This window comes from Haliotis rufescens, unplaced genomic scaffold (genome assembly GCF_023055435.1).
Source record: "Haliotis rufescens isolate VD_foot unplaced genomic scaffold, xgHalRufe1.0.p SCAF_8, whole genome shotgun sequence".
Taxonomy (NCBI): domain Eukaryota; kingdom Metazoa; phylum Mollusca; class Gastropoda; order Lepetellida; family Haliotidae; genus Haliotis; species Haliotis rufescens.
Genome location: NW_025964372.1, coordinates 46,257,733 through 46,273,469, shown reverse-complemented (window position 1 = coordinate 46,273,469; position 15,737 = coordinate 46,257,733). Strand labels below are relative to the sequence as shown.

Here is a 15,737-nt window from a genome sequence, read left to right as displayed (position 1 = left end):
TATTTTGTCATAGAAATTGCAAGGTGATTCTTCCAGCTTGAGGGGCGGTCGGGTAGCCTAGTGGTTAAAGCGTTCGCTCGTCACGCCGAAGACCCGGGTTCGATTCCCGACATGGGTACAATGTGTGAAGCCCATCTCTGGTGTCCCCCGCCGTGATATTGCTAGAATATTGCTAAAAGCGGCGTAAAACCATACTCACTCACTCTTCCAACTTGAAAACAAGATTAGTCCAGGTTTTCTGTTAGATTTTTCTGACAGTTTACGTATGTATTCATCTGTCTTATAAAACACATTCATCCATATGATTGGTTTGGTTGGTTGGTTGTTTAACGCCGCACTCAGCAGTATTCCAGCTATAAGACGGCGGTCTTTAAATAATCGAGTCTGGACCAGATGTTACAGTGATTGACATCATGAGCATCGATCCACGTAATTGGAATCGATTACATGCATCAACCAAGTCAGCGAGCCTCATTGGAGGGACCCTCTGGATGAAATGTTTGCACGAGCGAGGGTCTATATCCGCCAGGACGCTATTCAACATTTCCGTTTAGTTTGATGTCGTGAAGTTATATTATCTACAAAGTCATGTGGTCACAAGGAAACAATAACAACATACAGATATGGGTCAATTTCACGAAGTGTGTAATTTTCAAGGAAGAAAAACTGAAAATATATTATAAAAGGCGACCAACGGGATCAGCTTGGTTGATGCATGTCATCGATCCCAATTGCGTGGATCGATGCTCATGATATCAATCACTGGATTGTCTGGTCCAGTCTCGATTATTTACAGACCGCCGTCATATAGCTGGAATATAGCTGAGTGCGGCGTAAAACAACACACCAAACCAAACAAAAAACTAACATGAAATCGTCTCATTATTTAAGAGCAATGTAAACATAAGTTCTTTGTTGTTACACATACATACAAAAATGTCTTTAAATTATGTATTTAAAAATAATAACATGTTACACATACATACAAAAATGTCTTTAAATTATGTATTGACAAATAATAACGTGTGTCCTCAGAACAAAACAAAAGACAATACACATTAACTAACAAACTAGTCTTACTCTTAGATGAAAAACATTAGATGATACTACTGGAACATATGTCTCCATCGTTTATAAAGCAATAACCATCATTTAAAGGCTGACTTTGTTATAATTTTCTGAGGTATTGCGGGTGCATTTTTACCTTATAGCAATAGCATTATATAGAAGTACAAACAAGTACCAAATATTCTTACTTGATTATTTACATTTTAATTTTGATGAAATTTGTCCATACTGTTACCGAAAATACAAGTGACATGTTTTAATGTTCAATTTAATTAACATGTACCCTTCATTATTGCGTTGAATGTTTAGTTTTCCAAAAAGTATAATAATACCAAACTGAATAAAATTAAATGTTACTTTTGCTGACTCAAAAAACAAACAAACAATCTGTCAATACTGTTACCCAAGCTGTCAAAACTGTTACCAAAATTTTAGTTTTTAATCTCCATGAATTATTCAATGATCTCTTACTAATGCTAAGTAATGCTGAGAATGTTTAAAAAATTAAAATAATACTCCAGTAAGCTGTGTACAAAACTTCTATGAAGGAATTTTGTAACTTTATCAAAACATGTCTATACTGTGAACCGTGAAGATTCGCGGTAGAATAGGTCTTCAGCAACCCATGCTTGTCGTAAAAGGTGACTATGCTTGTCGTAACAGGCGACTAACGGGATCGGTCGGCCAGGCTCGCTGACTTGGTTAATGCATGTCATCATACCCCAAGTGTGTGGATCAATGACCATGATATTAATCACTTGATTGTTTGGTCCAGACTTGATTATTTACATACCGCCATCATAAAACTTGAATATTGCATTTTGAACAAAATATGTATTTTTGTAAATACTATTTCAAAATTGTAAAGTGTCCAAGTGTCTAAAGCTTCCAGTCAGCACAGGGGGCACGGGTGGCCCAGTCGTCGAAGGCGCCGCGATTCGATGTGCAGAGTTCCGTCCCTTGGGCACGCCAGAAACCTGTGATTGTGGGTTTGAATCCCGGTTCGCCCCGATTATGTTTCTAGGTTTGTCAGCACCATACCCATGCTCGTGGGTTTCACCAAACTAGTAAACGTCTGAGACCTGCATCACTTCGGACTTTCCTCCCACATTAAGCTGACACGCCGCGATATAACTTGAATACTGTTAAGAGCGGCGTTAAACCCAACTCACTCACTCACTCCAGTAAGAACATGACATCAGTAAGGGAACATTTTTCAATTCAATATCACAGATGGAAGTTTAACAGGTTTTTCTTCTTTTCATGAAAAGGAAGTAACAGGCATTCGTATTCTGAACTTTGCACTTACTTGCAATTGAAAAAAATAATAGATTATTGATCGAAGTCAAATAAAGCTGCTGGCCATCTTGAAATCAGTTAGCAGGAGGTCAAAGACAGGAAGACGTTAAATAGGAAGACTTTGTTCCAGTGGAAACAGTATGGACACGTATACTTTGGGCATGCATGTTAACAGTTAATAATTTTAAAAAAACTAGACCCGTGAAGATTCCGGGGTAGAATAGGTCTTCAGCAACCCATGCTTGTGGTAAAAGGCGACTAACGAGATCGGGTGGTCAGGCTCGTTGACTTGGTTGATGCATATCATCGATCCCAATTGCGTTGATCGATATGCTCATGATATTAATTAGACCCGTGAAGATTCCGGGGTAGAATAGGTCTCCAGCAACCCATGCTTGCCGTAAAAGGTGACTATGCTTGTCGTAAAAGGCGACTAACGGGATCGGGTGGTCAGGCTCGCTGACTTGGTTGTTGCATGTCATCGATCCCAATTGCGTTGATCGATATGCACATGATATTAATCACTGGATTGTCTGGTCCAGACTCGATTATTTACAGACCGCCGTCATATAGCTGGAGTATTGCTGAGTGCGGCGTTAAACAGCAAACCAACCAACAAACTAAAATAAACTATATTTTTTTATGATGAATTTTTGTTCTAAGTGTTTATTGTCACAAAATAATTTTAAATATGAATACATCATACATTGATATATCAAAATATTAAGTTGACATTTCAAGATACTAAGATGAAATATTCAAGATACATTCTTTGAAATTTTAAGTTTAAATTTTAAAATTCCAACTTGTTATCAAGATCATTATCATCAATATCAACTTTTATATGTTGACTAATATGTTTATTGAAATTTAAATGTTGTATCTGGGAATGTCAACAAAAAATGGCTTACGTAGTTTTCTGCTGAATATTGGTGATACAACACACAATAAAATAAATATTCTAAATGAATATTAGTAGTATTTATGTGTTCTTATATTTTGATAACACGAGACAGTATGTGAAGATTTAATAACAAGCATTTACTGCCTGACTTTATTGATTTTGCCATCACAAGGGATAAATATTTCAAATCATCACCTTTGAGGATCCCGGTTCGCCCCGATTCAGCAATAGTCCATCTATATGACGGCGGTCTGTAAATAATCGAGTCTGGACCAGACAACCCAGTGATTGATATCACTATGTCTTCAACAACCCATGCTTGCCATAAAAGGCGATTATGCTTGTCGTAAAAGGCGACTAACGGGATCGAGTGGTCAGGCTCGCTGACTTGGTTGATATATGTCATCGATCCCAATTGCACAAGTCGACCAACCAACCAACCAACCATCTTGAGAATCGATCCACGCAATTGGGAAGCTTGGATGAAGCATGTCATCGACCACCCGACCCCGTTAGTCGGGACTCTTACTAACGCGATCGGGTGATCTCGTTGACTTAGTTGATGCATGTTATCGATCCCAATTGCGCGGATCGATGCTCATGATGTCAATCACTGGATTGTCTGGTCCATACTCGATTATTTACAGACCGCCGTCATATAGCTGGACTATTGCTGAGTGCGGCGTTAACAATAAACAACAAACAACAAACAAGCGACCCGTGAAGATTCCGGGGTAGAATAGGTCTTCAGCAACCCATGGTTGCCGTAAATGGTGACTATGCTTGTCGTTAAAGGCGACTTACGGGATCGGGTGGTCAGGATCGATCACTTGGTTGATGCATGTCATCGTTCCCAATTGCGTGGATCGATGCTCATGATATTAATCACTGGATTGTCTGGTCCAGACTTGAGTATTTACAGACCGCCGTCATATAGCTGGAATATTGCTGAGTGCGGCGTTAAACAACAAACGAAAACCCTTGTGATGGAGAAGTCCATAAAATGTGCTGGACTATTTCTCTCATCACAAGGGATGCATATCAGAGTGAGTGAGTGAGTACGGTTTTACGCCGTTTTTAGCAATATTCCAGCAATATCACGGCGGGGGACACCAGAAATGGGCTTCACACATTGTACCCATGTCGGGAATCGAACCCGGGTTTTCGGCATGACGAGCGAACGCTTTAACCACTAGGCTACCTTTCAAAACATGCTCGCGCGTGTACCTAGTATCACCAACACGACGTCGTCGTAAATGACCTCTTCAAATCTGGACTGACAACACAAGTATTTCTAACCGATAGTTGGCTTAACTTGATCTAATTTGTTAATAGTTACTTTGGTGTCTCACTTCATTTGCTTGAGATATCTGATATAGCCTCTAAGTGTGGGTTTGTAATAACTGAAAGGGGTCACAGCCTCGCTATTTACATTTGTCCTCTTATCTCGGATTAAAAAACATGAACAAACACATTAAAATACAGTAAACTACGGTTATAACGAACTCAAAGGGACTACTAATTTTAGTTCGTTATAAGCGTAATTCGTTATAAGCGTATTATACAGCATAACTACAGCATATAGTCGGGACTAAAAAGTTAGTTCGTTATATCCGTTAGTTCGCAATAAGCGTGTTCGTTATAACCGTAGTTTACTGTACATGGAGCTGTCTCGAACACTGGACTTTACTCCATATTCTTTTACCTTTACCACATTCACAGTTTTGAGAAGGATCTATCATATTTCCTTGGGTCTATACTTACTTGATCTGTCTAGATGTTCAAGCCTTGTTATCTCGAATATTCAGATATCTCGAAGTTACATCATGGTCTCGCTAGGTTCGAGAAAACGGGGTTTGACTGTATATTATACGTTTCTAATGAGGTATGATTAACTGATCAGGCAAGGGTCAACTAAGCAAATATCCTAGGCAAGCTGAGTGGCTGTATCAGGCTATATCTTGTAACGTGAATTTAGCCAATACAAAAAGATAAATGCTAGCTTTATACCTGTTCGTACGATACTGTTACCTGAAATAACATTAAGACTTAGTATACCTCAAACTGTTACCATACACGGCGGGTAGATTGCAAGAGTCTATGTATTTAGCAGTGCCACAGTGCAGCACCTTTCCTGTTCTGACAAATGACAAGTTTGTTTGCATTTTAGGCCACATAGTACTACATATACAAAATGCATAAAGTGCGTTCTTTCTAAACATACATATCAATAAAGTGCTTATTTGGATAGGTTTCCTTTTAGAAATATAGATACACTTTTAATAACTGCAGGGTACGCCGATGACAGAAGCTGGGAGAATTTATCAATGGAAGGATTAGTATAATAATTGGGCGGCGAAAGCATTTCTCTACACGACTGAAAATAAGGACATTCCAAGAGAAAATGAAACTACTCATCAATAGAACGTGTATTACAGTTTGTACACAAACACTTTTGGGGCTCATCATTTGCTTTTAACTGCTTATACTGCACTTTCAACTTATGTGATGCACAACGAAATTTACAATATACTATAAATAAATCCAAATGAAAAAAGTACATTTATTTTGCTTACAGTACATTTGTGATCAAATCAAACGGGTTGCTTTTTCGATGTACCACCCATCCAGGAAGTAAATACTCTTAGCTGAGAATTAACGCCAATATAAACCGCAAGTAAAACTCTTCGGACAAATGTTCAGCTTCAGACAACTTAAGTCTATCCAAATATACCTGCTCTACATGTACATGTACATTCCATTTATATTAAACAAGAGGTTCAGTGCTCATCTCATACTAACGCCTCACATCAGCACTGAGTACAGACTGAACCTGCAACCTACACGTAACAGGGAGGTGATCGGATCACTTCTGAAGTCTACAACTAAATCCAATATAGACCCCTGTTCTGTACATTTTCATAGTCATACGCTGCCATGGGTGTTTCTACTTCACTGTAGTGTGGCTTCTCCCTGTGGTCATCTACAGTCTCATTTGGGTGAGACCTTTGGTCGTTCCCACTCATATCCATGTATGGATATTCAACGTTGCCATGAGGGTTGGCGTAGGTCGACAGACAGAGTAGGTTCTGATCAGTGTGTATGCCGTGTAGGTAGTAGGCGCCGTCTGACAGGGTGGTCTTGCCATCAGCTTCCTTTGTGGATATCCTTTCTAAAATGAACCAAGTGATTGGTTTGGTTGGTTTGTTGTTTAACGACGCATTCAGCAATATTCCAGCTATATGACGGCGGTCTGTAAATAATCGAGTCTGGACCAGACAATCCAGTGATTGATATCATGAGCATCGATCCACGCAGTTGGGATCGATGACATGCATCAACCAAGTTAACGAGCCTGACCACCCGATCCCGTTACTCGCCTCTTACGACAAACATAGTCACCTTTTACCGCAAGCTTGGGTTGTTGAAGACCTATTCTACCCCGGAATCTTCACGGGTCTCATATAGATGGAATAGTGCGGCGTTAAACAACAAACCAACAAACAACAGTCGCCTTTTACCACAAGCATGGGTTGCTGAAGAGCTACTCTACCCTGGATCTTCATGAACCAAGTGAAGCTTGGTTATTCATGTTTGCTTGACCTGTAGGGAAATTAGTGAAGACAAATATGATACCCCTATAATCAAGTGGAAATATCTCCCCTGTGCACGATTTTAAAATAATAATATACTATGTAGATATCCGCGATACCCATGAGTCAAAACCCAGGTGAAAACTGATGTGGTCTTGAGTGAGCAAGTGGGTTAAGCCGCCTTAAACAGAATTTCTGTTTTATCCCTCCCTGTCATCGTAATTTGTTTAATGTGGAAGGAAGGGTCAAAGTGAGACATTCAGTACTTTTATGAAACACACATAAATGGGATGACAAGCATAGGATCCTGATGACAACGAATATGGGATTCAAACCCGCGATCATAGTTTTATGGAAGACTTAAGAGAGAATTCTGCCCAAGTCTCAGAGGCCCCATAGACGTATGGGCGTGAGTGAGTGAATGTTTGTCTGTTTTGTTTGTTTGTTGTTTAACGACAACAGCTATATGACAGCGGTCTGTAAATAATCGAGTCTGGACCAGACAATCCAGTGATTGGCATCATGAGAATCGATCCACGCAATCGGGATACGATGACATGTATGAACCAAGTCAGCGAGCCTTACCATCCGATCCCGTTAGGCGCCTAACGACAAGCATGGTCGCTTTTTACGGCAAGCATTGCTTGCTGAAGACCTATTCTACCCCGGATCTTCACGGGTTGAGTGAGTGGATGAATAAGTTGGGTTTTACACCGCTTTTGGCAATGGACTTCATTCAATGTTACCATGCGGTGGATAGAACCCGGGCCTTCGGCGCGACGAGCGAACGCTTTAACCACAAGGCTGCCCTATCACCCCCGTTTTGAAGAATGTGAGATATGATAAGTCTATATCAACATCGTGGTATATGTAGCTTACCTGTAGATAGATTCTGTAGCCTGATTATCATTACAAGGCTGAGGACCATGAAAGCCAGAATGATAGCTCCAAGGCTGCCACCTACAATGTAGGCTTTGTGAATGGGAAAGCATAAGGATGAGGATGTGTCTATCATCAGACTTTGGTTCTTTAATTCTTCGTATGCTGTGTAATGAAAATTGAATGGTTCATTAAAACATTTGATGCCATTAAGTAGACAAGTTATCACAAGAAGTGAATTGTAAATGAACACATATTTTGATACCCTTTTCAGATTAATTCTTCTATTTAATACCGACATAGCAGTGTTATCACACAATATAAAATGTCAGCACCAGGAAGTAACCTGGATTATCGGGCGAAACAGATTCGATTGAGCATAAAAGGTAAAATAGCCATGAAAATTAAATAAACGATGTGAATGGATCAATATATATCAGTGATGACACCAGGGCCCACATGCACAAAGCGATTTTAGTGCTAAGATTATCGTAACTCCCATTCTTTAACATAGGCTTACGATAGTCAACGCTAAGATCGCTTTGTGCAAGTGGGTCCAGGTGTTCCCGAAAAGGGTAAGCATGTCCTGCCAAACATGAAGCACCCGCCACTCACACAATTTGCATAAAACAAACACCATTAACACCTCCATGAAAGTATTGTGTCTGATACTTCAAAATTGAAATTGTATGTTGCTGCAATGCAAACTGTGAAAAGACATACTTACATCTAACAATCAGCTGTATTCTGCATGAATCTGTTTTAATGTGGCTTCTGCCCATGTAGTCTGCCAGGGTGTTGGACGCAGTACAGATGTAGTCACCACGGTGAGACAACTGCACAGTGGGGATCCTGTACTGACACCCGCTGTGCTGTTGGGCAGCAGAGCTTCCTGCTCGGCTCCAGGTGATGGTGGCAGGAGGGTGAGCTTCGACGTGGCATTTCATCAGAGCCGTTGTATTCTCAAACACGGTGTAAGTTTCCTTGCAGGAAAGCTTGGGTCCATCTGGCATCGAAAAGATACACATCTAATTTAGTTAGATTCTAGTGTACGGTGTAAGTATTGTGACAGATATTCTTGGGACAATCTGGCATTAAAAAGATACAAATCTAATATATTTATATTCCAGTATACCACCTTCTCGATTCAGTAAAGTCATATACAGTCAAGTCCCGGTAATCCGTAATGGTCGGTTGGACATTATTATGTCGGATTAACGAATATGTCGGATAAACGAAATTCAGTTGTATCAGCGTACGTGATCGAAAATCGGACAACTTCATGATAGAAAACGATACAAACACGTTGTAATAAAAAAAAATTAAAAAATGCATGTATGCCTTATTTTCTTTCCAATTCCAATACCAACACAACAGTGTAGAAATTTATCGAGAAAAGAGTAAATTGCAAGAAAATCTTTTGTTTAGAGCATAATGTTTTTGTTCAGCTACAGCTTTATCTATTTATCCATACAATGCCAGCACACCTATCCAAACCCCACAGCTACCCACCCGTACCCCAAATATCAAATGGTCAAGACCTGAGACCCGAGGCTTTCCATCCACAGTAAGGGACATGACAGTAATGTTGTTTGAAGTGGCATCTAACTGACAGACTGACTGACTGACTGACTCATACTTACACATGACCATCAGATTCACCACCTGAACACCAGTTCCTGTCTTCGTGCTGTTAATTACATTGTTAACGAGTGTGTTCTCCATGACCACCAGGTAATCTCCGGAATCCGACTCGTCCACTTCATGAATACTGCAGGTAGAATTATGCCACTGTGAGGTCAGTCCCATCTTCCTCCACTTGGCAGGAGTTGGTGAAGGATTACCCACAACATCAACGCAAATGCTTGTGTGGTTGCCCTCGATGACACTAAGAGATGTTTCTATGAAAGCTGGTGGTGGATCTGAAATGCACAATTATCTGTGATAAAATAGGGTTTGGAGTTGAGTGGGTCCCGCAATTTGGCGTCTCAGGTACCACACAGACATGATCAGTGCATACCTTTGTATAACTGAAATTCACATTCACACGTCGTCGCCAAAAGAATAATCAATCTCGATGGTCTGCTGAATCAGACTGCCTTGGGCACAACACACAAGCATGCACACGCACACAAACACAAACACACACAGAAGTCTAAATGTAAGATTCCGTCCAACCTCTGTTTATTATGGGGGCGGTCGGGTAGCCTAGTGGTTAAAGCGTTCGCTCGTCACGCCGAAGACCCGGGTTCGATTCCCGACATGGGTACAATGTGTGAAGCCCATTTCTGGTGTCCCCCGTCGTGATATTGCTGGCATATTGCTAAAAGCGGCGTAAAACCATACTCACTCGCTCTGTTTATTATGATACAACTGTCTACTTTATCTAATAGTTTGCTTCGTTTATAAGATGTAGAAAAATCTCTTAAAGACAAATGCGACCTCTTCCACACATGGATGTCCTTTCAGTGTTGTGACATTGGGATGTGGGGGCACGGGTGGCCCAATCGTCTAAGGCGCCGCGATTCGCTGTGCAGAGTTGCGTCCCTTAGGTACGCCAGAAACCTATGATTGTGGGTTCGAATCCCGGTTCGCCACGATTATGTTTCTAGGTTTGTCAGCACCATATCCGTGCTCGTGGGTTTCATCGAAGCGGTAAACGTCTGAGACCTGCATCACTTCGGGCTTTCCTCCCACATTAAGCTGACACGCCGCGATATAACTTGAATACTGTTAAGAGCGGCGTTAAACCCAACTCACTCACTCACTCACTCACATTGGGATGTACTTACACTGTACATCAATGCTCACTGTTGCACTCTCAAACCTGGACCCAATAACGCTCGTCACAGTACACTTCAGGTTGCCATTGTTGAACATGTGTCTCTCCGCAGTCAGTATAACGCTGGATTGTCTGGACATAGTCCGTGTCCCGATAGACCACAGGTACTCTGATGGTAAACCCCTGTTACCATGTTCAACACATGTGAAATTAACTTGGTCACCTTCAGGCACCGTGATGGGGACATTTGTTGGTGTTATGATCACCTCATCTAAAAATATAAAAATGAAGTTTCGATTTTAGTTATCGTTATGAAATGTATTGCTTTTTTAATGCCCATCTCTGATTAAGACTCATAGTGAGTGAGTGAGTGAGTGAGTATGGTTTTACGCCGCTTTTAGCAATATTCCAGCAATATCACGGCGGGGGACACCAGAAATGGGCTTCACACATTGTACCCATGTCGGGAATCGAACCCGGGTCTTCGGCGTGACGAGCGAACGCTTTAACCACTAGGCTACCCGACCGCCCCCATAGTGAGACTGAGCTACCACTCCGACAAGTCCATCATACTTTTGCGGAATGTACATACGAATAGAAATCAGTATATCGCGTGGTCCTTCCAGATGATACCAGTATGTGAAATTACATCTAGCTCATTGCCTACAGGGGCGGTCGGGTAGTCTAGTGTTTAAAGCGTTCGCTCGTCACGCCGAAGACCCGGGTTCGATTCCCGACATGGGTACAATGTGTGAAGTCCATTTCTGGTGTCCCCAGCCGTGATATTGCTGGAATATTGCTAAACGCGGCGTAAAACCACACTCACTCACTCACTCATTGCCTACACATGAAGCTGGCACGGATTGCATCTGGTCTTGGCTCATCGTAGCCACACGATGTGGGATGTTGCTAATAGCACCAACTGCTTTTTTGTCTGATCCAGGCATAATTATGAACAGGTCTTTTGGCGGAATATTGCTGACTTTCGCGTTTCACGACATTCACTGACTACACTGTGTCTATAGAATATGGGGTTGTGGTACTATTACACATAAATAATACTGAACTATAGTGGAAAACACAATGATTACCCGGGAACATGATAGAATTCCGTATTAGAATAAGGATCGCAATAACAGTATGCATACGAAGTGAAAACTAAAACCGTGTATCAGTATCGAACAGGAAGATCCTACAGTTGTTAATGGTAGAATCTAAAATTGTGGATTCCAATGCCTCACCGTCTGTGCATACGACCCCAGTATCTTCAATGTGTTCACATTCGTGGTTGCCCCAGCCATTGTGAAGGCAGTCATCAAAGCTCGTCTCGCTGCCATCACATCTGAGGTCATCCAGTAGTATTGGCCCAGAACCAGGTCCAAAGTTCCAAGGGACAGCATACTTACTGTTGAATAGTAATTAGAATCATTTGCTTACATTTCCCAGTTTAAAGGCAAACAAAACGTTCACAACATATCCCCCCCTACCCATGCTAGAAACGATGAGCTAACATGTATGGTTAGCTTCAGTGCATTGTTAGTGTTAACGGGCGTTGATATATGACCATTTCTTTAGTTAAAATGATATCGTTTGGCCAATTATACAAACAGCAGTAAGCAAGGAGTGAGTGAGTGAGTTGGGTTTAACGCCGGTTTTAACAGTATTACAGTTATATTACGGCGTGTTAGCTTAATGTGGGAGGAAAGCCCGAAGTGATGCAGGTCTCAGACGTTTACCACTTCGGTGAAACCAACGAGCACGGGTATGGTGCTGACAAACCTAGAAACATAATCGGGGCGAACCGGGATTCGAACCCACTGTCATAGGTTTCTGGCGTGCCAAAGGGACGCAACTCTGCACAGCGAATTGCGGCGCCTTAGACGACTGGGCCACCCGTGCCCCCAGTAAGCCAGGTCCACCACAATCAACACACTATCTGAGATATGGACGGGAAGGGATGACAGATGATTGGTTGCCGTAACAGGCGACTAAACTTGTCGTCAAAGGCGACTAACGGGATCGGGTGGTCAGGCTCGCTGACTTGGTTGATACATGTCATCGATCCCAATTGCGTGGATCGATGCTCATGTTGTCAATCACTGGATTGTCTGGACCAGACTCGATTATTTACAGACCGCCGTCATAAAGCTGGAATATTGCTGAGTGCGGCGTTAAACAACAAACCAAACCAAACCAAACCAAACCATATACAAACTGTACAAACACCTGTCAATTCCTAGAGCCCTGCAGGCGACCCTAGCATCGAAGTTTCCAAAGTTGTCATTACAGACCGTTCCCCAAATTCCATCATTAAACACCTGAAGACGCCCCCTGTTGGTCCCATGACCGGGTTCTATCCTGATCTTGCTCGAGGCAGCTTCTGAAGGAAACATAACGAAATACGTGTAACGTATGGTGTCTACTTTGGGGAATGACTTTGTTCGAAAGATAAAGCAATTTGCCTATTCTATCCCACGGGTGAAGATTATTTCCTTTATTGATAGGAAGACAGGAATGGAATGAACGGATGTGAATATGTGAACAGTTCAGGAGAGGTTGTGGTATGTGTGTGAACATCCACTTAGCTGGCACACTTGTCCATGGAGAAGTTGATCCTAAAATGTGATTGTATGTCGATGCTACTGTGTATATTTATTCGTACAACCCTTTGATTACGTCCCATAAAGCTACCGCACACACATATACTAGTATATAACTAAAATTTGATCAAACTTTATAAATATTATCTCAAGGCAGTTCATGGTCGACATTGAAGGTCAAGATGCTTTTCATTTTATGAAGGAAGCTACAGGTATAGGTCTTTCTTTTCCAAAGTTGTGCTGCACTGGGCATGTGTTATCTGAAACAGGAAGTGATCTAATGAAATCGGAAATGCTTTGTTACTAAGGTAGCTAGAGGCATGGATCGTTTTGTTTCAAAGATGTACGGCACTGAGTATGCAGGATGTCACTTGATGTGGTAGAGCTGATGCGCCATGATACATGTTTCTGGTGGGGAAGCTGGTGGGCATTCATGAAAAGGTGGGGATTTCACATGGTATACAGACACGTTCTAGTTGAATTAAATTTCGGGTGCTACTTGGAGTATATCATAAAATATTCTGTCGGTCCAGAAGATGTAGATGTTTCCCCGTCCTTTGTTTCGGTCAAGAACTCAATAGCCTCTTAAACATTTGACACTACCGATATATTGGTGGTTTTCGGACAAGCGGGTAGAACGGTAACTCTTGTCAGCGAAAGCCAATGGATCGTAACAACGTTTATACGACATAAGCTAATCAAAAAGCGTGTTCTGTATGTCAGATACTGCAAGGAAGCTCCTTACAGCGATACCCGATTCCCTTTGCCACTTTGTGAAACGTGTGTGCAGTGGTAACTTTACGAAGCAAGTAAAGAAGTTTGAAGACTGTTTGCGTGTTAAGGTTATGATAGGGGCGTCCGTCTTGGGATCCGTCCGCCTAAAGTGCACACATGGTTGAAAATTCTTGGGTCATTAGTAAACATATGCGGCAATACCAGAATGATGCGCTCAAGACTAAAGCCAACATCAAAAATGATAAATTCAATGAGAAAATTAAAATTCATATTGAACAGAAATACACTAAATAAAGTATATACAATCTTCATAAGACCCCATTTCGAATATGCGTGTGAAGTGTGGGATGGGTGTAATATAGAATAATCAACTCAGTTAGAAAATCTCCAACTAGAAGCTGCCAGAGTAGTTACTGGGCTCCCAAAGTATACTTCGCACACACATCTGTATTATGAAACAGGATGGGAAACGTTAAAAGAACGAAGAAGGAAACGCAAGCTATGTTTGTTCTACAAAATACAAAGTAATATTGCCCCAACTTACCTTAAAGACAGTGTACCAACCACTGTAGGTTCAAATATATCATATAATTTAAGAAATTCAGACAATATTGAGATTCCATATACTAGATTAAAACACTCAACGTGTTCTTTTATTCCATCAACTGTAAGGTTATGGAACACTATTCCTGCAGCAGGTAGAAATTGTACATCTACATCCCAATTCAAGACATACATACAAAAAGAGCAAGTCATTGCACCTCCATATTTTTCCTATGGTGTTAGAAAGTTGAATATTTATCATACTCGATTAAGATACATGAAAAGCCAGTTAAATTATGATATATACAGAATAGAGGTAAAATGTGATCCAATATGTCAATGTGGTGATCCATGTGAAAACGCATATCATTATTGATTAAAGTGTCCATTGTACGTCCACCAAAGAAAACTATGTTAATAATAATTCGGGACATTTTACAGAACGCCGTGAACAAAAATGCTAAATTAGATTTAAATTTGATGTTAAACGGAAATGAATGTTTGTCCATTATCGAAAATCAACACATCTTTAAAGCAGTGCAAATGTTTATAAGTCATACAAAGAGATTTGGGTAACACTTTAATGTACATATACTAGTATACTCTTTTGTACATTTCTTGTTATCTTTACACTCATCTTCTTTTCTGTTTTCCTTGTATATGATTTACTGTACACGCTTTGTAAATACCATGGAGAGGGAGTCTCCAGTTGGATAACTTGTTCCCAATCCATTTCAATCTGAATAAAATATGTTTAAATCAAGACTAAAGCCAATAAATGTAACACACCTGTTCAAATATTATTTAAGGCATATCTTACCTTGCAGCAAGAAAACCCTGGTCAGGACAGCTACTATGCAGCCAAACGCCGCCTTGTCCATCGTACTATAATGAGTTCATAGTACAGATACGCTTCCTGATATTACTGAACATCCTTTTTCAGAAACAGGAACATTAATAATGTCACGTACAGTTTAGTGAATGTAGTAGTGGGGAATCAGTTCTCACACAAGCATATACTGACGAATACATGTGGAAGGTCTCAGCAACCACTTATTGTAACATCATTGTGAGTGTGCAAGTCTCCAGTATCATGATTCATCCAGAGCAGTCAAGTAATGTTTCAGACTGAATCAGCTACCACAGCATATACTTCCCCACCAAGCATACAGCATGATTAAAACTCTTGGTGATAATGGTAAACATACTTATGTTATACTGATCGTTTTAGTCAAGGTGCTCTAGTGATATGATGCACTTCAAGAAGGAAAACCAGTAGTATTACAATAAAGAACATTATTTTCGATTATTTTGCCTGGACGCCCCCATTTGGT

General features: G+C 40.9%; 1 protein-coding gene across 1 annotated transcript; it reads right to left on the bottom strand.

Annotated features, from left to right (window-relative positions):
• Positions 1-4,149: 4,149 nt before the first annotated feature.
• LOC124143583 lies at positions 4,150-15,502 on the bottom strand. Its single transcript, XM_046512608.2, has 8 exons — positions 15,224-15,502; positions 12,752-12,905; positions 11,767-11,930; positions 10,536-10,796; positions 9,387-9,665; positions 8,471-8,749; positions 7,744-7,908; positions 4,150-6,443 (listed from the first exon to the last, which is right to left on the bottom strand). The coding sequence occupies exons 1-8, from the start codon at positions 15,282-15,284 to the stop codon at positions 6,157-6,159; spliced, it is 1,650 nt and encodes a 549-aa protein (XP_046368564.1). The 5' UTR covers positions 15,285-15,502; the 3' UTR covers positions 4,150-6,156.
• Between the last annotated feature and the right edge of the window lie 235 nt (positions 15,503-15,737).